Source organism: Larimichthys crocea, chromosome VIII (genome assembly GCF_000972845.2).
Source record: "Larimichthys crocea isolate SSNF chromosome VIII, L_crocea_2.0, whole genome shotgun sequence".
Lineage (NCBI taxonomy): Eukaryota > Metazoa > Chordata > Actinopteri > Sciaenidae > Larimichthys > Larimichthys crocea.
In genome coordinates this window covers 10,640,926-10,666,844 of record NC_040018.1, presented here as the reverse complement: position 1 = coordinate 10,666,844, position 25,919 = coordinate 10,640,926, and the positions used below count along the sequence as shown (strand labels likewise).

The window sequence follows — 25,919 nt, the reverse complement described above, 5'->3', positions numbered from 1 at the left end:
CAGCCTCATCTTCAATAATAACTTACATAACATAGAAATCATTTAACAATTTAATTACATACCTGATGAGCTTTCTTCACTTGAGGTGTAAGTGCCTTTCCCCAACAATAGGTTCAGCATAGTTGGAGAGTTGGCAACCTTCAACGGTGTTTCGCCTCTCCTGTTGCTTTGCCGTGGGTCCCCTCCATACCGTAAAAGTAGCTTAACCACCTGGATAAATAAAATATAATTAATATTAGTTTCACAGTTTTTTGGCCATACGCATGAGCCAAAAATAAGCCTGACAGACAGAGTAATAAGCTCAAGAGAAAGAGGAGAAACTAAGTGTCTCTACCACTATGAACTGTCTTTATTGGTGATGTTTTTACCTTGAAATGTCCATTGTTGGATGCATCATGTAGAGGGGTGTCATCATCCAGACCCTTGGTGTTGACCTCTGCTCCGGCTGCCAGCAGCTGCTTGGCCACATCATAGTACCCCCTGTTGCACGCCTCATGCAATGCAGTCCAGCCTGAACATAAAAAGAATGACTGTGTGAGAGGCCTGTACGCAGCATATGGATGAACATATATAGCTACATTCTTGAGTTAAAGGACGGTCTATAGGAAGAGCCTCTCACCTGCAAAGTCTTTTACATTCACATCAGCTCCCTCGCTGATGAGCTCCTTGATGCGGCGTACCTCTCCACGGATTGCTGCTCTGTGCAGCCGAGTCTCTCCTCTCTCATTCCGTTTATTCACTTTGTCTTTGGTTTTAGATGCAGAGTTTGGCGTTCCCTTCTGACCCAGACTGGACTGTGACTGATGCTTTGGTGTTGTGTCTGTCGGTAGAAGAAGGACATTTCACTTAAACACCTACAGCAGCACTAACAGTTTGTCATGACACATTGTTTCTGTTTTGTGGGCCACTACAGATAAACAGTTGAAGTGCTTACAGCCAGAAGGGGGCAATCTTACTCTAACAATCGACAGCAAAGTGGTTGGATCTACTTCACTTGAGCTCATTTCATCACATTTACAAGATTAAACCAAAGCCTTAATCACATTTACATTATTGAGTTTGCACTGCTATTGTCCCAAATGGTATTTGAAACACACTCACTTAATCTATGTCCATGCCTACAGGCATGCAACAAAGGAATTAATATATAAATACAAGTGTCGATGCATTGGCCCTGACCAAACTAATTCTAATCTCAAATGTCAACACAGTACGAGAAAAAGTATTGTGTTGCAACAGTAACAGTATTTTAGGTATCCAATACATTTACAGCCAAATGACTTGGGGAAATAAAGGTTGCATTTGAGAGGACGTAAGAAGGAAGAATATCTTATGCAGAATCATGAGCAGCGGGGATATAGAATGACAAACAAAATGCTTGCGGGCCTTTGCGTTTGTTGTGACTTGGCTCAGATGCTGCGATTGCACCGTTGAGTCCAGACTAACAAGAGTGTTTCATTTCCTTTGATGGCCTCATAACTGTAACTGGGAAAAGATACAATCCCTTTGCTGCCGCGAAAACAAAACAACCGCTTGTTGACTGACATCATAGATTCACATTGCAGCTGTAATGAGAATTAATGTGGATTATTGTATAACTAAATCAAAATTAACCAAATGGTACTGTACAGAGGGAGAGTGTGACTAAGATTAAAAAAACTCCAGAAAATAAACAAAAACAATTGACCCATGCTCAGCTCAGCCCGTCTCTTTTTAAGCCCACCTTCATTGCTCTACCACACACACACACACACACACACACACACACAGTCTACATATAAAGCTCCCTCCCATCCCTCCGTCCTTGTCCGCCACCCATCCGCGGAAGACGTGGCCTCCATGATAAGTACGCACCTGGACTGTTGACGGACTCCTCAGCTGTCATTTGCATGAGCAAGGCCACCTGCTGCCGCTCAGAGAGGGGGTACCCAGCCCGGATCCCTGGCATCCCCATTCCAAACGGCAAACCCGCCTTCCGGGTGTTGGTGGGCTCCTTTTTAATGCGCTTCCGCTCTGGACCTGGTTTCTCTGTGATGAAAGTGAGAGGAAGAGAGAGGCAAAGTTAACTTACTTACTCTGCAACATTCAATCTAACTACACATTAATTCACACGTACACATCTAATTTACTGAACCACGTGGAAAGGGAGAGTTATAGGTTATATTAGTGTTCGACTAATGAAATGTGTGATCCATCTCTCTCATTACTAAAAAAGTATAAGCACTTAAATAATTCACTTTTGTGGCAATTTTTAAAAGCATGTTGAATATCTGACAACAGTAGGACTCATTTTGAATGTTTATATATCTCTTTTAGTTAATAAATGATCAATAATAAACAAACGACTTGACATTTGGTGTCCTTACTGGTGTTTGGTTGCTTATTTTCAGACCAAAAGACAATAAAGTAAAAAGTATTCAATTCACAACCATTTAACAAACGGTGTTCTCATTACTACAAACACTTTTCCCTTTCGTTTAGAATTTCCACTTGGCTATTTTCCATGCCTCTCATCTAAATAAACCTCTGTAAAAAAAACAAAAACATCCCCGCTCACATACTACAAACTGTATATGTAGCCCAGTATGTGAAGCGGGGGGTGACTTTGTTATTACCCAGCTGCCCCTGAGGAAGGGAGGGGCCAACAAGCAGCGTGTTTATGTCTGTCTGTCTGTCTGTCTGTCTCCAAGCCAATCAGCCCAAATCGAGAAGAGAGGAAAGAGGGTGTGACTTGGCAGAGCCGCTGTTATTACGAAATAGTTGGTTTACATTTCAATTCAACGTGGCCTTGCCAAGGTCACCACATGCCTGCCTGCCTGCCTGCCAGGCTTACTGGAGACACGGCAGTACCGGACAAAAGCAGCTGCTCCACAAAGACACACCCAGCAATTATTTTCAGTGGCAACATACCATCTGATGACCCTTACGGAGGGTAAAGCTACACATGACTGTAACACTTCATCACTGAAGGAGGGGGAACAACTCCCACAGCGGCTGGTAACAATACAAACTCACGCCGCAAGGAGAAATAGAAACAGAAAACTGAAATGTCCAAGTGCACAGACACCAGCAGATGTACTGGAGCCGGATTTCTTTGAGATTTTTCCTACTCCGAGACTGGCTGCGTCGCTTCGGGCCACAAACACACAAGTAAACAAGGCGAGGAGGAAGCATGGCAGCTGACGCTTCCGGTGGCTAAAGTCTTTCCAGGGAAAGATTTTTCCAGTCACAAGAACAGAGCTGATGAACTTTCACTAACATCTGTGAACACTTACAGCTAATGTGCCCCCACCCCTCTTTGATACACTCTCACGTTCTCCGAAGCATTTGCCATTTAGACACATTCCTTCTGCTAGGACTTTTAACAGCAGGAACCACAGAAGCAGTCCAAACATGTTTTTCGAGCAGCAGAACAGAGAAAGTGCTACGCTAGCTTTTCCAGGCTTAGTTTACAAGATTGGGAACCAGGAAGGCAGTTATTACCCCGACGCACACATGCAGAGGGACTGCTACTAAACGACATACAAGGCCAAAGTCTCTAATACAAGCGTCGTCATCAGTGGCAGCGATCGGCCTGCTCTCCTCTGACATGGATCACGCTGCAGGTAGCACAGATCTAAATGCGGATGGTGCACAAAGCAGCAACTACTATCTGCGCAAGCGTGTGTGAAACTGACAGGATGTCGTGGGAAAATGAGACACAGCTTGTTTATGAAGGCAGAAGGCAGGAATGTGATTTCACGAGCTTGATGATTGGTTAATCACCCTGAGAATTTAAGGATGGCTTGATCAGACTATGACTGTCCAAAGCCTGCCTACGATTATTCATCACACACACACACACACACACACACACACACACACAAATGTGGATTATTGAATTACCCAAATGCACAAACAATTGCGCAACATGATGTGCCTGCTCCTGGTGGTATGTATTTCTGTCAGTTGTCTATTTAAGGAACGCTTCTCGAGCTTTTATGTGTCTCAGTAAAGTGATATTACTCAGCTTACAGACAGGCCTGAAACCTCACTCTCCTTACTGGCTTGAAACTTGACTAACAAGATAAGAGGCAAGGAGAATAAAAAAAAAAAAGCAAGCTAGCAAGGGATAGCCACCCATGAATAGAGTGCATACCTGAGCCAGGGGAGGAGACCACATCAAACATAGATGTCTGCTTATAATAGAGTCAGATTTTGATATGGCAGGCAGACAATAACACAGTGCTGGCTAATGCCAAAACAAAGAAGCTGTCTGGTTCAGTTGGTCTACACAACAAGAAGAACCACTCTAACCAGCCTGACCAGGTAACGTGTGACCATGGCACACTCGGGTTAAACACTGTTCTGCTTAGGGACTAATAAAACGTGCATAAACAGGAAGTGAAGGGAGAAGAAGCAGGATGTGGCCAACAGGATGTTTTGTCAATGCTTTGTATTGAGCAAGAGAGACGTATAGTATGAAGACGGCGAGCTCCGTCTGTGCTCTACGTCTGACTGCCATGTTTGGTACATATTGCTTTTGGGACGAGGATCTGTGCAAAAAAGCTGTCAGCTCACGCCGCCTTCCTTCAACGCTCACGTACCTGACCATCATTAATATGCTGCGCGACTGACCTCATGACAAAAGGCGCTGCTGCAATTACAGGCAATATCCAAAAAGACTCAGTTCGAGTGCACAAAAAAAAAAAAAAAAAGGTGACTGACGTGTTGTTTATTTGGCCGGTAAGTCTTGGCCTTCTCTACATACTAAGTGGACATTTTCGCACCCAAAAACAATTCACTAAATTGCTTTCCAGAGTGGAAAGTATGATGCAGGCCCGCTCAGACATGGTAAGAGGCCGCGTGGCAGCGGTGCCAGCATAACTTATCAACACAATCCTGCTGCTGTAACACTTTTTATGTTTGCCCTGTCAGGCAATGTAGCATGAACAAGATATCTAATTAATCGAGTGTCTCGGGGCAGCAATGCAGAATTTATTTTTCACTGTGGGTAACAACTTGAACTTAGCCACATTTGAATCACAGGCTGACACAAACACGTGAATCTATTAGTGCTGCAGCGTTTACGCTCATTATTGATTAGTCGATAAAATGACACAAAAATCACCAATTACTCCAAACCCAAAGTAACCTCAGCAGATTGGAGCCGCACGTCCTCACATTTAAAAGGAAGCACAAGCGACGCATCGATTAACTAAAAGACTAGTCGACTCATTTCAGCGGGTTAAATATGTCAACAACAGAATTGTTTGTCTGGCTGCAGTCAAACGCAGTTAAAGTGATCAGAGGCTTCATGAGGCGACCAAATGAAGTCATGGAGCTGTGTTTGTCTCACTCCTTATGAGACTGTATTTCACAATTTCATTGTTTACAGACCAGAGGAAGAGCAGGGGTGGGAAGAGAAGATGGAGCAGCTTTCTTTTTGTTTGTGCTGCTTCGGTTCACAAAAACAACCTGAAAGCGCCAAGTGCTCACATGAAAACAGCATTCAAAAAATGATCCTTGTTAGTGCGGGCGTGGTCTTAATCTGTTGTGATTGTTCTAACATCTATCCTTAAAGCCTGACTGCTGCCGCGCATAGCGAGGAGGAAGAGGGAAGAGAAGAGCGGAAGGAGGATGACCTCAGGAAGGAGGAATGCTGCTGTCTAGTGCTCGTCAGGAGGAGGTCAAGGGAGGCTTGGCGATTCTGCGAAGGGAGGGATGAGTATTGAAGTTCTGAGGGCTTTGATTAACCTCAGCTCGAACGGGCTGTGGCGCGCCGTCCACGGGCGTACAGAGAGTACATATTCCTGTCCCTCCTCCAGCTCGCTTCGGCTTCTTGTAATATTTGTAAACACTAAGCAGACGTCTTGCATGTACATGCTAATTAGAGGCCGGGTTGATAGCAATGCACATAAACAACATCACTGCAAAGGACTCGCCTGCTCGTATAGAAATGGGCGACGCTTTGAAATACATTTAAAGTCAGCCCAGGAGCAGGCCAGAGTTTTTAAAGATAAATTTGGCATTCATCAGATCAGAAGACAGTTTCCAACACTAGATTTGAACACAACTCTAAACAATATAGGCGAGACGTGTCAGGGAATCAGAGTGAGACAAATATAAGGGAGATTTAAGAGCGACGCCTGTGTGAGGAGTCTTAAATTAATACATGCTACCTCTTAAAACAAGACAAGAGTCAATATTTTATCGTTATTGCTTGATTACTAGCATGAAGCAACCACTGGTCTTTAATAATAGCACAAAACCAGCTAATTTCATGAAACTTAGTCCGTTATTTGGCCTAAATTTAGATGCAAACTTCAGCGTTTTCCCTTAAATGTTCTTGGCAGGTACAAAAAACAGTGGATGAAATAAATTATCTTTCCCCGAGAGCATGCGGCTGCAGAATATTCATGTATACGATACCGTACCCCACGGTCATAGCTAATCTCAGGTACAGAGGAATGGAGAGCTGATAGTAGGGTGGGGTTGAGTGGGGGTGGCGGGGGCTGTGATGTGTCCGAGGTGTAAAATTTTGCAGAGGGGCTAGACACTGACCCAGCAGGGTCGACACATGAAAGGCTGAGCAACAGAGTCACACTGTAAAACACGGATCCGCAGAAACAACTCAATTCACCGTGGACGACACACGCAGACACAGAGCAAACACGCTTCTCCCGGGTCCGATCAAACGATTAAGACTCGCCACATCTGAGACTACATCATTCAACTGATGTGATGCAATTCATCCAAATAAACTCGGGAGCGCTGCTGTGACAGACAGATGCTAGAAACTCGCTTGTATAAACTGTGAGGGTTACGCAACGGCACGATGTCTGCAATCGTTCAGGATTCGACAGTTTGTAAACACAAGAAAGTATACTCGAGACCGAGAGGTTGAAAGTGAAGGGCTTGGGGGGGCCCAACCCAATAATGAGCAATCAGCCAATTAGCATACTAATAGACAGACCGTCCAGCTATTGTTCCTGAGATGAGAGTCCACACCTCCCCTCACAGAGTGGGGGGTTGTGGAGTTCACCGCTTCTTGGAGGAGCTACGAGAAGCAGCCCAAGAGAGCCAACAGGTAAATAAAATGAAACCAGCCAATGAGGATAAAATAATGATATGAAATAAGGGTGTGTTATTCCAGGAGAAAACAATACACTAAATAATCTTGCAACAACAAGGAAGCAAAATGCAATGACACACACACACACACACACACACACACACACACACACAAAACAGGGATTCAATCAAAGGAGGAATGAGGAAACAAGTCAGAGCTTCTCAATCAAACATTCTACTCTTTGTAATCACTTTGAGCCACACAGTGAGTACACACAACCCCACGTGTCTGCGAATACATGTCCAATCTTACTAAACTTGACCACAATAGTCATCTCTTGCAACACACACACTTATGCACACTCCTTTTCCAAGTGTAATCACAGCACATAAACCAATGTTGCGACTCAGCCAGCTCTGATGATGAAGCCTGTTACCAAAGCCTCCGAGTTGGACCATTATCAACAAACTAAATCCTGAACCCTAAAGCCCCAAGTCAAACAAGCATGAGCAGTAGTCCTTCTCTGCCTAATTAAAGAAAACACAAAGCCGGAGCCTTACCAAAGCCAGACCTGGTCAGGCCTGTACGTTACACAAATTCCCACTTAATTGGATCATGATTTTGTGTGGTCTCCCGTCTCCTTTTCGGATGGCGATTGTTGGAACAAATTCCTCGGTTCTGCCGCAAACACACAGCCAGGGTGAAGCTGGATCTGTGAGGCCATTCACTCGCTGCACAAAGCCCAGCCCCCCTTTTCACAGAGCACGCCTAAGTACTTCCTGCAAGCTTGAGAGGATGTGATGCAAGAGCTCCTACACCTCTTTGATTCGCACTTCAAAGTCACATGGAGGTGGAGAATGTCAAAACGCACGAGCGAACGCATTCCAGTGTCCTCTTACCTGAGTCAGAATCTTTCTGGTCTCCATTAGCTCCAGCAGTGAAGGGCAGCTTCCTTTTAGGGGCCTTTTCTTTCATCTCTTTGACCCCATCACTGCGATCCAATTTGGGAGTCTTGTTTGACAACACTTTATCCTGTGAGGGAGACAAATCAGAACACTTTAAGTGACACGGTTTAGAGCGAACACAGCTTTTTTAAAAATCTGAGTAAAGCTAAAGTATGAGCTGGCGGAGGAGGACCATAGTCCCATAGTTGGTGCCATTCTCTGCCTTTTTTCTTTTTGCTATTATGGGCTTTGCAGACCAGAAAACTTTTCCATGGAGTTCCCTCCTAGATTCCTGGCTCCCCCAGCCACAGCACAAAGAGCCAGGCGCAGGGAGAGGAGGCTAAGCTGACGCCGGCTGGGCTCTGTGGTCTACAGCTGCTGGAAACAATCACCAGCCCGAGTGTATCTGCTATCGACAGATGCAAATACTTCTAAGTTCAGCCCATTTCTTTGTATCGAGAGCTGATAATGACTTGCTTATCCAGACTAGCAGTTAGAGCCGAAAACACGTGGCTGAAAAGAGATATGTCTGGAGCTGTTTGTGATGAATTCTTGGAGGGAAATATTCTAACAATCAATATTAGTGGCTACTTTTTATTTTATTTTATTTTATCGGACCAACAATCCTGGTCCAACAAATGAATAAAAATCCAAGCTTCCACGAGCAATAGCTCATTATTCTTACTAAATAAAATTGAGTTTCGGTAAAAAAGTTCCACTCATGGACCAAACGGAGCATAACTGTACAAAGTAAACAGAGCCACAGAGTGAAAAACAAACATACAGATGTACAAAACGCTGTAGGACACTTCCCCACATGAGAGGAAATGGTCTGCAGAGGGAAGGAAAGAAGGAGAGGGGAGAAGGGAGAGAAGCTTCATTCAAAGCTACTCACGCTAAAACATATTTCAAATGTTTGACTATTCTTTTATGTGAACCTCTGTACTAATTGTGCAGAGTACAGCTGTATTAGTAAACAATATTTAGAGAAAGAACAGATTCTGTGCTGGCAGATACTCAGTGGTAAGTAAGAGCCCAGGACTCTGTTTTATGCACTACTTAAACTGCAAAATGTGTGTTGTCATTAACACAAATATACATTAGTGTTATGTTAAAAAATGTATCATACCCTTTATCACTACATTATTTGTCAGTTATCCTGCAAACTAAATGCTCCCCCAGTATATATTTTCTATTTCCATATCTTAATATTTCAGCTAATAACTGTGCTTGGAGAATACAACGTGTGTGTTTTTAATCAGTATGCTTTGTGTACGTATGGTTTATGCAGGTCAGATGTCATGTACACACACACACACACACTTTATTTCATTTCATTTCTCTGTCCTACCTTCTGTCTGTCCCCCTCTCATCTCTCTCTATCCTCGGGGCAGGTTTTCCATTATGTGTCGACTCTTTGAACTCCTCCCCCTGCCCTGCCCCAGTCATAAGACTATGATGTCATGGTACAGTAGAGACAAACAGTGTCAGCTACAGTTAACTGATCTCTCTCTCTCTCTGTTCCTCTCTCTCTCTCTCTCTGTCTGTCTGTGTCTGCACTCAGCTCCACAAAGGCGTGTACAAGAGAACGCACAATTCATGATGCACACATCTGGGCATGTGCGAACGCTTTAATACATCTGAGCGGGGAAGTCGAGGTGTGAGGGAGGGGATGTGTCTTCAAGGGAGCGTACAGTAAACGTGGAGCTAAGCTGCACTGGTAGAAAAACAGTCAAATCACCGAAGCTCGCCACCAGTTGAAAATTAGAATGCCGGCTCTCACACACATTCACTGAAATGTTTATTAATGTGTGTTGTTTTTAAAAATGCATAAGCGAAACTCTCCAGAGTTAAAAATGTATTTTTTTATTCTGACTTAAATTTAAAGGACGCTTTGACCACCAGAGACTTTCCTCAGATCAGCCTTTATGAGACACCCTGTTTGATGGTCTCCTAGCAATGCCTGCTCTTTTCGTCTCACTCCGTTTTCCACCCACCCCAGTGCGCTCCATTCCCTCCCCTCCCCTCCCCTCCCTTCCTCCATGCCAGAGTCTGATGCAATCCTTTGCAGAGGGCTGTAAATCCATGCCTGCATAAGCTGCACCTCTCCTCTTTTCGCCTCTTGGTGTTGCTGCCGGTAGCTTAACAGTTGGCACGCGCCATGACATCATCAAGCTGCGCCCGATACTTTGTTACGCTGCAAACAACATGATCGTGCCTGTGTCAAATTAAAGGGGGAGGGGGGGGGATGCTACGTTCGCAGGCTCCAGACTGAATGTGTCTTAACAGGCCGACGACGGCCCGAGAGGTGTCTTCTGAATGTACCTGAGGAGCCTGGCCTTCTTTTGCCTCAGTTTCAAGGACACAAACACTGCATTCTTTGTGGCCATGAGCGTCCAACTGTCTGTTATGCGAGAGTCGAGACGGCCCTGTTAATGCTGGGAAGTAGTAACCACATTTAATTAGCATTTAGGCCGTAAATACTTCACATGAATGAACACGTAAGATATCACCTGCAAAGCAGAAATAATAAGTTCATGCTCTTGGTACCCGGCTTAAAAAAAAAATCAACTATCTATGGCGACTGCACAGGCCGCATGCATAGAGAGGAAGCATTCCAACAATGAATCAAATGGTTTAAAAAGTCCAGACAAGGACTTTCTATGTGCTAACTGAGAAAAAATGCACCAAGGAGACGATCCAGCGACATATGAACAACATTTCTCAAGTCTTCCTGCCACCAATCCAAAACTATTACCATCATTTTAGGTTCTCTTACTGTCTGCATTGTCTTCTAGCGTTTTATACTTGTTGATCGAGTGTAGTTTAGCGTCTGGTTTACAGCTATTGAAACTGGGATTATATGCTTTATGCAAACATTTGTGTAATGGGTGTAGTATGTGTGTGTGTGGTTTTTTTTTTCAGTCTTACCTTCTTCCCACCCTGCTTTTCCACCATGTCGGTGTTGAGTGGGAAGTGGTCCAGCTGGGGGGTTTTAGAACCCCCACCTTTGGGCATCGTTCAGCTCTCCCCACGCCAAGCTTCATTCACGCTGCCATTGCATCGTCATCAACCGTCTGGAACAAAGGAAAAGAGGAAAAAAAAAAAAGGATGAGCGGGGGGAGGTTAGCGACTGGCCACTACGCTTTCTTTGAAAACACATTTACACGTTGCCAGACAATGCAGCCATTAGCGGTAACATCAAGCACTCTATTTTCAACCATTACACCGCTGCTCGAGAGGAAGAGCAGTTGAGAGGGAGGACAGCAGGCTGGGTTGCAGCTGTGGCAGGCAAAAAAAAAGCTTATCAGCTCTCCAGGCTGACCCCAAAGAGCAAGCTAGGTCTAACCCAAATACCTTCAAACATGTTGTGTAATCTCTACTACTTTCAAAGTAAGAGAGACTGTGATGCCGCGCAATGGCAGACACGCTATTCATATCAACCGTACGACAAATAACGCAGCCACATAGTGGAAAGTCAAGAATGACAACAGCACGTACCGCTGTGTAAGATATTGCGTAACCCCAATACGGAGAGCTGGGAACAGCTGAGGAATGTCTTCAGGAACGTGACTGGCACGTCTCAACAAAAACCCAAACAGCTACTTCCCGCCATAGCTAGCCACCCCTTGTAATTGTGGGTTTTACCCCGTCCTGATACATCCAGACCATAGTCAGTTAAGAAGATGGGCCGTAGACGTCTTACGAGAAACCTACTTGCTCTGAGTGACTGGTTTTAATATGAACGTATGGAGTAGATTTAACGTGCTGCGTGTTCTCAGTCTACTTTGACCTGCGTGCGGCTACACAACAACAACAGTGTGTGCATTGCTATCCTTCATGAAGAGAGGCCTTCTGCTTCACGGAGCCACGGATTAATCATCCCCATCCCTTGATTCTCTCTCCCATAATGCACTTTTTTCTTCAGAGTGCGTCCAAGTATGATCATCCTTGTGACTGACTGAGTGAACAGATGAGACCATGGCTGCATCATATATTTTTTTAAATTTTTTATTTTCCCTCTACTCTCAGACACTGGCACTCCTATCTTCTCTGGCGCCACTTCCATCTCCCCTCTCCTCTCCTCTCCTCCCCACCCTCCTTCCCTTCCCTTCCCTCTGCAGTTATCCTATTCAAAGACTGCTATTTATATCCCTCCAGTCAAGTCAGTCAAGTCAAGACGGCACAGCCAGCCAGCCAGCCAACCAACCAGAGAGACACGCAGCTATAGAGGATGTACTGCTCCCCTTTTACTGGTGTATGGAAAGAGACATGAGGGACACAGCAAACCACGGCCCCTTCCTTTCCTTTCCTCTCTCCTATAGCTCATTGTTACTCCCTCATTTCCACTGCTGGGTACTCGCTCCAGCCTCCCCTTAAACTCCTCTCACCGCACCAAACAAAGTGGCAGGAAGGTCGACTACTCTCAGAAATAAACAAACCTTGCAGCAACACACACACACGCACACAAACGGACACGCACACACAAACACACACCTCAAACTGGGTCAGCTGAGCTTCTAGAACAATAATCTCTACACTATTTTGGGACTACTATGATGGGTGGTTATAGCAACAGAGCGTTTCGCTGACATATGAAATACAGGAAAATGATGTTTGCAAGCTAGCAGTCACACAAAGACACACACAGACACAGACACAGACACACACACACACACACACACGGAGAGGAAACCCTGTTCAAAACCACAGGCCTCATTTCCTTTGTAATCCCATCCCAATCAAAAGACACATAACATCTGCTAACAGTGTGAGTGTGTCTCGCTCACACTAAACACTTGATTAATTTCTCGTGTGTCTGTGTGTATGGGAGGGTGTGTGTGTTCACCAGTAACGGCCTGTACTAGACAAAAAACAAACAAACAAACAAACTAAGCTGCACTGCAATAATAAAGAATATGAAAGCTGAATGAAGGCGAGCAGCGCTGCTGCGTCTGATCATGACTTCTTATTCAGGGCTTTGACTGAGGTTGTGTAGTTGCCCCGAGAGCAGAGTGCTCAGGATTATGAATGTATTAAATCAGGCTGGTAAAACATCGTTTATGATTGGAAAACAAACAAAAACAAACAGCGGGTGTCTGCATCCAATCACTCGCTCTGCTTCTGCCAATGCTGCCAAAAGGTTAGCCACATTTGACTGGTTTGACAGTGACAGTGGTGCATATTTGAGAGAAGATTGTTGAGCATTTCTTACATTTTATAAATTTCATTTTTTGGTTGTCATGACACACTTAAAACATCTGATTAACAGAGCGTGCCAACCACTGCAACCGCTATAGCCAGGCATGTATTTGCGAGGTTAAACACATTCAGCATTGTGAAGTGAGAGATCGTGAGGTTACACATAACGGCCGGCATTATTATTATTTCATTTATAGTTTCTTAACAAGCATCACATTAAAAAAAACAAGATTATTATTGTAAAGTAGTGATGCTAACTTGAGATATGTCAGCATTTTCAATCTTTTAAATCATTTTATTTTGAAAAACTGAAGAGTTTGTGTGACTCATCGTATGTTCCCCTTTGTTTTTTTTAAAAACTTTCTGTGTAACGTGTGTCACATGTCCACTTGGGCTCTTTTGGGAAAGTACAGCGTGTGCTACAGTCCTGTCAAACAGGCGAGATGCTCAGGTTGCAGCCTGATAATGTTCAAGGGTCATGCACCGTGTTCACTGCTGCAGAGGAAATAAGGTTCCTGTTTATGAACGGCACCGCAACGTTTCGCTACCGTCCTTCATCAGCCGAGCGGTCTGGACCGCCAAGGCTCGCTATCAGCTACGAGCCAGGCTAAATTAGTCTAAAGAAACCAGTGTGCCTCCAGCTAGCGTATCGCAAATCTACGATCAACGATGCACTTCGCAACCTCTCTCTCTATCTTAGTGTGTGTTGTGTGTGCTCTTCAAAGAATGGCCGAATAATTCTCAGTGAATACTGAACAGTATTTTTACTTCTCACCTCTGTTAACTACAGGATATGATTCGGATCAATCCAAATATTAAATCAGCTTCAGTTAAATATTTAAACATGTAGACAGGTTTAAGGTCTGAACAACCTATTGATTGTCTGCTGACCGGTCCATCAAAAAACAAAAAAAAAAACAACAACAACAACACAGGAGCACTGTTGCGTTTTAATGTTTTATACATGACGTCAGCCAAGTTAGACTTGGCCATGGAGATGATGACTGCAGAAAGAAGTGGTGAGAGGTGAGCCAGAGAAGCAATCTCTTCCAAATGAAGGACAAGACCTGCCAGTACTACTATCCATCCCTTCTCTCTCACTTACATAAACACACATACACCTTTCTTGCTATGTCCCACCGTTCCTTTTTTCTATTCATCCTCTAGCATCCTCTCTATCCTCTGAGCCACTCCCTCTGCGGTCAGATAGAGGCCAACACTTCAGCATATTGCAGCATACTGTGTGCACACTCACAGACGCACTGACACGCACCACGAGCGTACTTGCATCGGGATTGTTATCGTACCGGCGTCACTGATTTGGGAAACTTAATGTTAAACCTATGGGCTAAAATCTAAAAAAATCACGTCCGAGCCGAATAATTTCACGACTGTTGAAACTGTCATGCAAAATGAGCACTGAATGATTAATAATAAACTATTATTATACAATATGTATGCCACTAGTCTTTAATCTAACTAGCAGTTAGTCATCCACTGATGACATCTTGTAAAGCTCTATGAGCGGCCATATAATAATATGGCTGTGGATTTATAACTTTTAAAAGCATGTGACGATCTATTATTGTGTCAACATGTGTTACAATAAAAATAGCAGTGTTACCTAAAGACTAATGCTACATTAATTAGAATGCTTTGAAGGATAAAATGCTAATTCACTTCAAGATTTCTTCACTAAAATATACAAATCTATGAGCTCAGCCCTGGAAGGCTCATGGAGCAACTTCTGTCATATCAGTGTTTTGCATGCCGAGCAATTTTGCTACGACATGGCACTCTCAAACTTGATTATATATACGGGGAAACAAAATACAGCCATGGGAAAACACAATGATGTAAACATACACACACACGCAGCTGAGAGTAAGCGATGGTGCAGGTGCAGAGACGAAAAGTAGTCGTTTGCTCGAACCCCATGCCACTCCTAGTTCATGGCTCTCATTGTACGCGCAGAAACACACCTCGCATTTTCCACAGTGACAGCTGAACAACACGGCAGCTGCGTGCAGGGATGGGCACGTTGCTCTCTGTCTGCGTTCATGTTTTTGTGTGTGTGTGTGTGTGTGTGTGTGTGTGTGTGTGTGTGCGCGCCCACAAACCCGATTGCACAATCAGACACAAAATCAGCAGCACACTCCCTGGCAGTCAGTCAACTGATATCTCGGTGTTGGTTAACAGATATGGTACAGCTTACACACAGCAACATAAATAGTGAAGCAAATGTTAGACAGGTCAGAGTGTCCTCGTGCCGGAGATGTTTATGGAGGCACAAAATGAAAGTTTATAGTTTTGAGGCAAGATACGACTCTCTTTGAAAGTCACCTCAGCCACCTGCTGCAGCCACACTCAACATTTACAATGAGAGTGACGGAGTAATGCAAGTGCCCCCGTCCCTCGACTAAACCAACCCCCTGAAGGAAAGATTAAAAAAAAATAAAGCACACTGTATGGCTAATGTTAACAGCTAAAAACAATGACTTGTCTCAACGGGATTTTTTTTGATTGACAGGTAGGTGTCATTTAAGGAACCGGGCTTCATTCAGCCCACCTCAGCTCCACGACTGGTGGAGGCAGGACTGCCAAGTCAGCGACGACCAGAACCACCACATGCTCAGCTTCACAACGACTATTCAGAAACATGCGGGTGACACCACGGAGACTACGTCCACGTTTTATATAGTCTATGGTTTAGACCAATGTCTCAAGTCCCTGAAGACAAAGGCTACAAACATGTTTCAAACCATGTGGAAGCCACAGATACTGACACACCTTGTTGTATTTTGATTCAGCACCACCCACGGCTAAACACTATTACAAGTTTTTAGGGAAGGTGGTATAAAAAAAAAAAAAAAAAAAAAAAAAAAAAATCTCTGCTGAGATGTCACAATGCCTCACCAATCTCTACCATCTTTGCCTCGAACCTCCGACTATTATGTTATCCACCTAATGTTATAGCAACTGGACCAGGCTGTACACTGTCGGTATCATCCACTGCTGCATCCTGCTTCATCTCAGTTTCCTGATCTGAATTACACATCAAATGTGGGTTCAGCTCATTGTTCACAGAAATGTCTCACTCTTACAGAAACCACAGAATTGTTCACACCTTGCCAAAAGCCTGCGTGTTTGTGACAAGGTTAACAAGATAGATGTTTTCTTTCATACACCAATCATTAGTCATGATCCATCATTTAAAAAAAAAAAAAAAACTATTTAAGGACCTTATTTCTTATTAATAGTGACTGTGATGCAACACAAAGTATCACATTTACATTTATTCTTTTACATCAGACAATGCCAGCTGAAACTGTCTCGTTATATAACAGCTCATTTGACATATCTAAAAAAAAAACAAAAAAAACACTGCAATGTATATTAACTGAAAGTCTTCTGGTTATTATTATACTATAATTGTACCACATCATCTCCAGCCCTAGTCTGTGCATGTGTGTACCCTTCAACGCCTGTGGCAATCTGCTGACATGCCATGAGAATGGTCTATAGAAGGACAGCAGCAGTGGCAGCGGCAGCAGCAGCTAGCTAGCCCTGTTTGGAGTGCAAATAAAGCCAGCCGGGCTCGGCTGCTGTATCCTGGCAACCAGAGCTCAGTTTGGCTGCTCAGTCCCTGACCTGGGCCCATTCACTTCATTATAAACCTGTGTAGAGAAAGAAGAGACCGACACGTGAACGCAGCCACACACACACACACAAACATGCGGCAGCACATACAAAAGCGCTGAGAGGAAAGATGCATTATGTTAAAAACAGGACTGTGTGCTTACAAGAGCAGAATAAAAAAAAAACAGTGATTATGTGTACTACATGAGCTTGTTTTTGGAAAATTTATAAGGTTAGTAGGATAGCCTGTACTCTCCTAGAGCTAGTTAGTATTTCCAGCAAACAGATTTGGGTTTGAGATCTCGACCTTTCATTTCTTTTCATATTTATTGTGCGTAAACAGCGATATGAGAAGCAGGTGATGCGCAGAGGGGGGCATCAGGGAAATGACAAAATATATATGAAATGTGAGCGAGTGGGAGTGGTCATATTATCCATAGGGCTCTAGGAGTAGAGAGAGAGCCAGAGAGCAAGAGAGGAGTGAGATGTGGGGAGGAATCCAATCACTTGGTCTGATTTTCTATTCTGAGCACGTTCGCTCTCCCTTACACCTCTCTGTTCCATCCAATAACAGCTCAGTGCTTGCAGCCTGCCTGCCTGCCAGTCTGGTAAATCATGCCGTCTTTGCCGGTGACCTCGCTAAGATAGTGGCAGGCCTGTATATATATGCAGCTAGGCTGCAGGAAAGGCCAGAAACAATCTAGTGCTTTTTTGGCTCTCTCTCCTGTCCAATCCCTCAGCTTCATCAGCGCTCTGACTCATTCTCATTTCTTTCCCCCCTCTCCTCTCTGAGTGCTCCTCTCTCATCTTCCTCTCTCTCTCTCTCTCTCTCTCTATTCTCAACATCTCTCTCTCCTCTCCTCTCTCACAGGCAAAAGCCTGACATTGCCACAGCAACGTGTGAGCGCCACACACACAGACACACACACACACACACACACACACACACACACACACACACACACACACGGAAAGCCTGTTGCCTAGCAACTCAGGGATGAGACAGATGCAGGCCTATCAGAGAAGATAGTGAAAGAGCCGTGAACAGAGAGAGGGAACCTATTGATGGAAGAGTGCCTCTGCATATCAACCTCATGCAATGAGGGTTCAATCATTTTCTGACCTTTGGATCACCGTGTGACCAAACTGAGCTGTTTAACTTATTCACACACTCTTATGTACTGACAGATGTCATTTCTAATACAGGTGCGCGCAGTTATTGATCCATCGTCGCTTTACATGAATCTTTGTGCCGTAAAACAGCCACAACAATGACACGAGAGCCTGTGCAAACATTCCTGAAAACAAAACTCTCGTGTCCGCGCTGCCTAGCAATACAATCAAGAGAAGTTTGCGCCACTACGTCAAACATGACAACAAAAAAAAGGCACTTGAAGCATTAGCTGAAGCCACATTATCTGCTCCAATTCTCCGGATAGCTTGGCCTTATTTTCACATGTTCAACCCCCCCTGACCGAGCGGCCACAAAGCAGGACTGATGGAAAGAACAAGGGCACGTTTGGTAGACGCATCTTCCCCGTGGAGGGAACGTACTCAGGACGATTGGGATCAGAAGCACACCGAGCCAAGCGCAAAATGCACCGAAACAACAAGAATCTATCTGGAAGGTATCAAGAGTACAGAGTATACTCCTTAATGGGTGATTTGAAGTCATACTTTTGTTATTTTACACTCAACATCGCTGTTTCCTCTCGCCTAATACAGTAAGGATTCCAGTTAGAAATTGTTTGGCACAGGCAAAGTCTGCTATCTGTGTGTGTGTGTGTGTGTGTGTGTGTGTGTGTGTGTGTGTGTGTGTGTGTGTGGCAGCAAGTATGAAGCAGCTAGATGGCTAGCCACTTCCAGCCTTACCCTTAAGCTACACCCACACTGAGCTGCTCACTGAATTTAGATCACAAGACAGAAACAGTGCTGCACAGATAAAGCGGTGTAAGAGCCAGTGTGAGCGCTAAATATTTCATCACATAGACGTCTCCTTTTTACAGTAATTCATGCCATGAAGTCGGTGCCTTTTTAAAAAAATAATTACAGAGACTTGAATTGATTATTTATTGGTCAAAAATGGATCAACGTCGTGCATCAAGAAACACTTGCAATCTTTCAGGAAGTGTTTCTGAGCTGACTTGCAGTTGTAACATTTTTTTTTTTTTTAACCGCTCTTTGACGCTAATCCACTTCTGACCTGAGTTTAGGTTAAAGTTTCAAACACTGCTTCAACTACCTGTGCTGAATGGATCACTGTCAAGACAGTAGTAGGTATGAAGAATCTCTGTCTGACGAATATGACTTTGAGCCATTTTGGAAACACTTCAAGCTGAGAATCGAGGTGTGAGTAGGTTTGCACGGGAACCACAACATCACTGCAGCCCTGTGCACTCGTACACTACAGTGTATGTATGCCAGTGTTTGCTTATGAAGAACTATACTTTGAAAAATCGGTGTCAATCTCATTAATCTCAGCAGCAGATGTAAAGCTGCCATGAAAAGTAGCTCACACACGATGAAAACGTCTACTCCAGTATGACAGGGATGTGAAACAACAAAAAGCATTTCATGCGTTATACCGACAGCCGGACGGTCTGAAGATGCGACAGGCTTCAAATTCACTCACAGCACACAGAAACGGACAAGATTCAACTTTCATATTCACATTGTGGCTAGCACATCAAATATAAACGTGGCAATTACGCAATTTGACAACATATAAAGTAAACTCTGTGGTTAACGGAAAGCATTCCGCCACCATTTGGTGGCTCTCGAATTGTTCATACATCAAAAAGTAACAGGTGAATAACCAACCCGACAAGACTGACAACATGAGACACGCAGATTCAAATGAAACAGGAAAAGACCCATGCTCATGTCACATTCATGTACACACACTCACATCATAACTCACATCAGTCTAATATTGAAAGTCGCGACCTGAATTGAAGCCTCAGAGCTAACAGCAGAGGTTAACTGACGTTCTTTGCATACTGGTGACTTGAGTATAAAAGTGGATTTATTACCAGATTCATCAGCTGCGGACGATGTTGAGTAAAAATGTGCTATTGAGAGATCTGAGTCGATGCTCTTGAGTCAGTGATGGTGTAAACAGATAGAATAGAATAGCGCTCATTGATTTGATTATTGGCATTATCTTGATGATTCGTGTGACTGTGACCTCACCGATATGGTGCCTATACGGACGCAGAGTGGTGGCATGCAGTCAAATCACATTGTGTCTAACTTTAGTGGATCATGATATCTCAGGTGTGGAATTAATCTGCAGATGCTCCGAATGAAACCAAACTGAGAGCAAACTACGTTTCTGTGAGTGTCCGTTCTCGAGCCTCTACAAAGGCAGAAACGTGGCCTGCAACAGGCTGGGTAAGCTTTTGTTTTTAAGCCTAGCGGTTTTTGATCACGTGGCTCTTTTAACCAACACCAACCGACGTGCGCATATCTCTCCTGTTCTTAATTCCCGTTATTGGCTTCCTGTTCTTTTTAGAAATGATTTTAAACTTTCAATGTTTGTTTTTAAAGCTCTTAACGGCCTCGCCCCTTTGTATTTATCTGAGCTTTTAACTGTCCACGATCCTGGTAGAGCTCTGAGGTCCAACGATCAACTTTTGCTGGAAGTGCCCAGGTCGAAATACAAACACTGGGGTGACCGAGGCTCTGGAATAAGCTCCCCATCGAGATGCGTCTTCTTTCCGACCTGGACCTCTTTAAATCCACCTTTTAAGGATGACTTTTAATACCCAGTAGTATGATGACACTTTTATCTATCGCGATTTTATTGTATTTTATTGTTTTTACTGTTCCTTTATTGTTTTTAATTTATTTGTTTTACTTATTGTTCTCGTTATTTTTTATTTATTACCTGCTGTAAAGCACTTTGGTACACCGAAAGGACTGTTGTAAAGGGCTGTATAAATAAGTACATTTACATTTACTCTTGCTGGCTGGTTAGTAGGAGTGAGGAGTCAGCAGTCGGTATAAGAAAAACAGCCAAAAGTCAATATCATATTCGTCATATTTCGTTTTTGGTAACAGGCAAATTTTGAGGAAGAAAAGAGGGAGAGCCGGTGACATTTAATTTCAATTTCAAGGACTTTGTAAAAAAAAAAAAAAAAAAAAAAAAAAAAACAGGGTCTATTTTCCAGGATTTTTTAAAAACTAGCTACTCTAATAAACCAAGAAAAAAAAGATTGGTACGTGGCTCACAGACAGAATATTGAATTCATGTATACAGATTTTTTATGCTATAAAAAACAATTGAACAGAATAAATAAAAAAGTTTCAAAACAAGAGGGGCGGCATGCATCAGTGGTCCCAGTCCAGATAAGCTTATGTGGTACGTACTTGAGCTCACTGAGAAATGAGGCCACCCCATCTGCCTATTATTGTAAAGTGTGCAACGTGTTGTGTGATCTAGATCATTATGCTTCAGCAAGAGAGTGACAGAGGAGATAAATGATTGAATGCGAGTGCGCCTGCTTGAGAGAACATGAATGGCTGAAGTGTGTATATGTGTACAAGTAAGTGTGTATGGTAGTAGAATGTGAGGCACGGTGACTGGATCTACATTAATTAAGGATTACGTGAGAAGGTAAAAATAAATGCGGAGCGGTGGGAGAAAGCTCGGATGGATAATGAACGGAGTGAGAGAGGCAAGGGAGGAGAGGCTCAGAGGGTGGATATGACCTTTCCACAGATGAGCATTATAATTCCTAACAAACACGCGCACACACGTTGACATAAGAACTGCAATAATCTAAAAAGTGTCCCACTTTTGAAGTGTGTGCCATGATGCAATTCTGATAAAAGTTGGTCTTGGTGTCACGTACAGGGACCGATCCTTCAGACATGCAGCACTGTCTTTGGCAGGTATTTTGATCTGGCCTGCGCACGCTGCAACACTCTCATCACACATTCTTTCTCTATCTTTACCAGGCGCTCTTTGTTCCCGTACGTAACGGGGTAGAGAGGTTCTATTTGAAGGATAAAGATCACGCTTCTTGTTGAGTCTCTCTCGCGGATCATTACAGCCTGCGTGTTACCGCAGTCACCGTCACTCTTTTTGGTTAACGTTTGCTTCTTCTGCTTTATCACTAATTTCTGCATTTCATTCATGCTCAATTCATTGCCAGAAAGCATGGGTTAACAATCACTATGTAACTATATTTTATTACTTTTGGCAGGTGTGTTTGACGACAATAAACACATTAACCTCCGATGGATCAAACGGTGGATGGATACTTTATTGGGACCAGGAGGACTTCGACCTGGACTTTACAAAGTAACGCAACACCAGCAAACAGAAGACTGACAGTAGAATACACAAAAAATACATCACAGTGTACAAACTTTGTTATGTCTGCTTGATCTCGGTTACTTTTTTCTAAAGATTCTGACCGAAGCGCGAAGGAGTTCTTACACCAATTCAATTTACACCTCTGAATTCTGTCTCATCTGCTGACAGAAACAGCTCCAACTCAATGACAATAACAAGGAAGACCAGCAATAACTGTCTAGTTTTACAATAATAGCCACAGGGGGAGGATCCCTTAATCTTCAAATTCATCATTCTCTCTGAACACGTCGCCTCACAGGAGAAGTGGAAATGGTGAAAGTAGTGATTTTACATGGAAACATCAGGCACAATACAGATGTTTTTAAAACCCTTGTGTACTGTGGATAAATCTGCTCACATTTCTCTGTGATCACAACTCAACAGCCAAATACCAGACCAGCTAACTAACATGTAGCTTATTAAAATGAACATTATCTCATTGGGTCCAGCAGACATGATGGTAGAGAAAGGTGAAATGCTACACTACAGCTGCAACCAAACACTTGAACGCTGTCTCTGAAATCCCTAATTTGCTGGGTCTACTTTAGCTTCACGCCGTCATATGTTGTGAAGAAACTATCCGAGATAGAAAAGGCCGATGCGTCCCAACTGTTCCCTTAAACATTCTGCCGCACTGCTTTCTGTTATTACACAGGGACCAGAAGGTGGGACAGGCAGCTGACTTGGCACATGCAAAGACAGAGGAAAAGGAGAACCAACAGCAGACAGCCAGCCAGACAAGCAACGTGATCCCTACAGTGACAGAGGAAAAGCAGGCAGAGCCAGAACAGAACGAGCTTGCGCACACAGCCATTCCAAATGGAGCCTCACTGGCGAGAACTGGGAATCATTCCTCAAGACACGCACAACATATGCACGTGGGTGCAGCGTAGCTGGGGACCAAACAGAATGTTAATGCTGTCCTGGTGCAGAGGGGTGGAGGGAGGTAGGATCCCAGATGAATTATAAATCACTGGGAAGGGCCGGATGGAGGGATGGAGGGATGGAGGGATGAAAGGCCTGCTACTGCAGAGCAGAGCCAGCTGAGGGCTGGGGCGGTGCCTGCTTAAAGAGGGGGCAGGGAACTGATGCCAGACTGAGGCTGTGGTGCGGGTATGAGCATAATTAATAATACCATACACATGTTCCTAATAGGAATATATGCACATGCAGATTTTTCAGGGTGTGTTTGCACGGACACATTTGCATGCGAGTACAGCAGGACCGAAAAGTCCTGAGACATCTCCATCGACCTGAGCAGAGTCGTCACAAATCTGCCAAGACTCCACTACGACGTCGTACGTTAAAATGACCACAACCATGGATGTGTTTCGTGGACGAGTAGTCTAAAAACTTGGACAAAAACCTCCCCTTCGGGGTTTTGTTGTCTGTGCAGTTCTACTGGTAACAGCAGCCTAACTATGGTGTCATCAGTTTCTGAGAGAACGCTAAAATGCTCTCTAAACAAACTTTAACACTCAAATCAAGTTAGACTAAACTGGAAAAAAAAAAGGGTGAAATTCAGCAATCCATTCATGAAATGTGCACATACTGCACCTTTACACAATATTCCCATAAGTCAAAGTAGGCCTAACTCTTCACTGTGGCTCGTTTTTAAAAAGAGGAAACAATAATTTTTGAACAGCCAACACAAAGGTTCTATTCATTGCTCTAAATTCTTGATTTAATTCCTCATTACACAATATTAACAGCCTAAAAGGTGTGAAGAGGTGAGTCACAGGTAGACAAGTCAGACAGGAATCCCGTTTCCTACCCTTTATAATTATCAAGTCTTTGTGTGCTGTCAATGAGTTATGTTAAGAAGAACCGCAAGGCCACAAGAGTGCAGCACCCCGACGACGGGGCTGAGAGTTTGGCCACGTTTGGGATCTAATAACTTATTTAGCTTTGCATGATGAAGGGAACGGAGGTATTTTGTGGATACTTTGTACCCAGTCATCCAGAAATGTTCAAGCTTACTGACGGTCCAGAACCAACAAACAGGACCAGCTGACCAACCTCGCACTGCAGCACGCAACTCCGGCCGACTCTGGTCGCGTGAAGGCAAATAACTCGATCCACAGTCGAGAGCTGTGCAGAGTTTTAAAAAAACAAGAAAAACAATGCTGTGACCCGGTGCCCAATGTTGCAGCTGTTCTCTACAACTGGAGATGAAACATTAATAACAACACCGACGATTTTAGTGTGTTTTTTTTGGCCTCAGGTCAGGGTATGATTCAGATTTAACACTTGTTACACACACTCCCATCACTGCCATGTGCATGCATCCAAATGCACATATGAATACAATGTGGGCAGGCCTCTAATCTAAGGGGTTCCTGCTCAATATAGGGATGATAATGAGATAGAAAAGAGCGTTTTGAATAGACTGTAACAAGCCCTGTTGTTGCTATGAAACAGTCTTCAGTGTTTAGGCAAAGCCCAATCCAAACAAATCCTGATCTTAACCTCAGCGGTGTGAATACTGCTGCAGAGCAAAAAAGCCACAGGTAAGCAGACAAACTGACCACGCAGGCTCTGTGGCAGGCCACAATCACTCATAATGGATCAATGATCAATAAACTCATCAGGTTGGACAGAAAGGCTCCAATTAGTGATTTAAGAGAGAGCTGCTCAGGACACCTACGGACACTTTCGACATGAAAGAACTCCCTGAAATCTACGTCAATAAACTGTTAACCAAAATCTGTCTTATTAGATATCAAATCAATCTTTACTTTACTACATGATACTGCCATCTCCGACTGCAAATGTGATCTTGTTCCTCGGCTGGTAAACCATCTACGCCAAAGTTATGCGTGCCATAACTGTTAAAGTTATGACACTGTTGGCATCGAGCATCCGTGGCATCGTCCCAAAATATACACTGCAAAGAGCAACATAGCTGGGAGGGTCTGCTGCTGTGACCACTCATCACAGGCTCCTCCGGCCGAATGGAAATAAAGGCTTAATTCTATGATCCCATACACATTCCCCCTCCCCCCTGTAGGTTTGGCCATTGAATGAAACAAAGGAAGTTCCTAAAACTGCTGGGGAGTAGTGGAAGTGGAGAGCAAACATCATATCCCTTGACCTCGGCTATAAAAAGACCGGTTGGCAAACTTTTCTAGGCCCCCCGAAGCATCATTGTTGAATGACAGACTATTACTAGGAAAGCACAGCTTCCATCTAGTAGGTAACTTAAACCAAGCAGCACAACATGACCAGTTTGCATGCAGTTTTGAATTAGCATCTGTTTATCTCTTAGTACCGGTGTGTGTGTGTGTGTGTGTGTGTGTGTGTGTGTGTGTGTGTGTGTGCGCGCACGTCCTGGCTCTGCGTCTTGGTCTGAAATGGAAACTGCAATAATTGAAAGAGGCACTGTCCTCAGGGAATTGTTCTTCCGGCGTTCACAAGGTATCACTTCTTAGCATCTGAGCCTGCACACAGATGTGCACAAACACACACACACACACACCCATTCATAGAGAACAGCTATCAACATATGTATGCAATTTAGCCAATTAAAGCCTTAACCCATAACCCGGTGCAGCCCTACCGCAGAGGTAACACAAACTGTTTTCATGTGAGGAGAGAAGGGCATGGGTTGTAGGGCAGAGAGGGTATAGATGGAGTGATATGTGTCATATCACTAGTTTACCTTGTGTATGAATAGTTTATGTAGTGCACTCGAGGCCTGGCGCTGTACGGTTGACGA

The 25,919-nt window shown here is 43.8% G+C and overlaps 1 protein-coding gene across 5 annotated transcripts in view; it reads right to left on the bottom strand.

Moving 5' to 3' along the window:
- The window catches only part of ankrd11 (ankyrin repeat domain 11), a 92,332-nt gene that overhangs the window by 13,117 nt on the left and 53,296 nt on the right, over nt 1–25,919 (bottom strand). For 4 of the 5 annotated variants that reach the window (XM_010731193.3, XM_019253900.2, XM_019253899.2 and 1 more), the window contains 6 exons: nt 10,930–11,075; nt 7,954–8,086; nt 1,855–2,028; nt 620–820; nt 369–511; nt 63–210 (listed from right to left, as the gene is read on the bottom strand). In XM_010731193.3, the coding sequence (XP_010729495.3) occupies nt 63–210; nt 369–511; nt 620–820; nt 1,855–2,028; nt 7,954–8,086; nt 10,930–11,016 (886 nt within the window). In that variant the 5' untranslated portion in view covers nt 11,017–11,075. Of the gene's footprint in view, nt 1–62; nt 211–368; nt 512–619; nt 821–1,854; nt 2,029–7,614; nt 7,854–7,953; nt 8,087–10,929; nt 11,076–25,919 lie in introns of those variants that run through there. The other variant, XM_027281283.1, reaches the window with a different exon arrangement.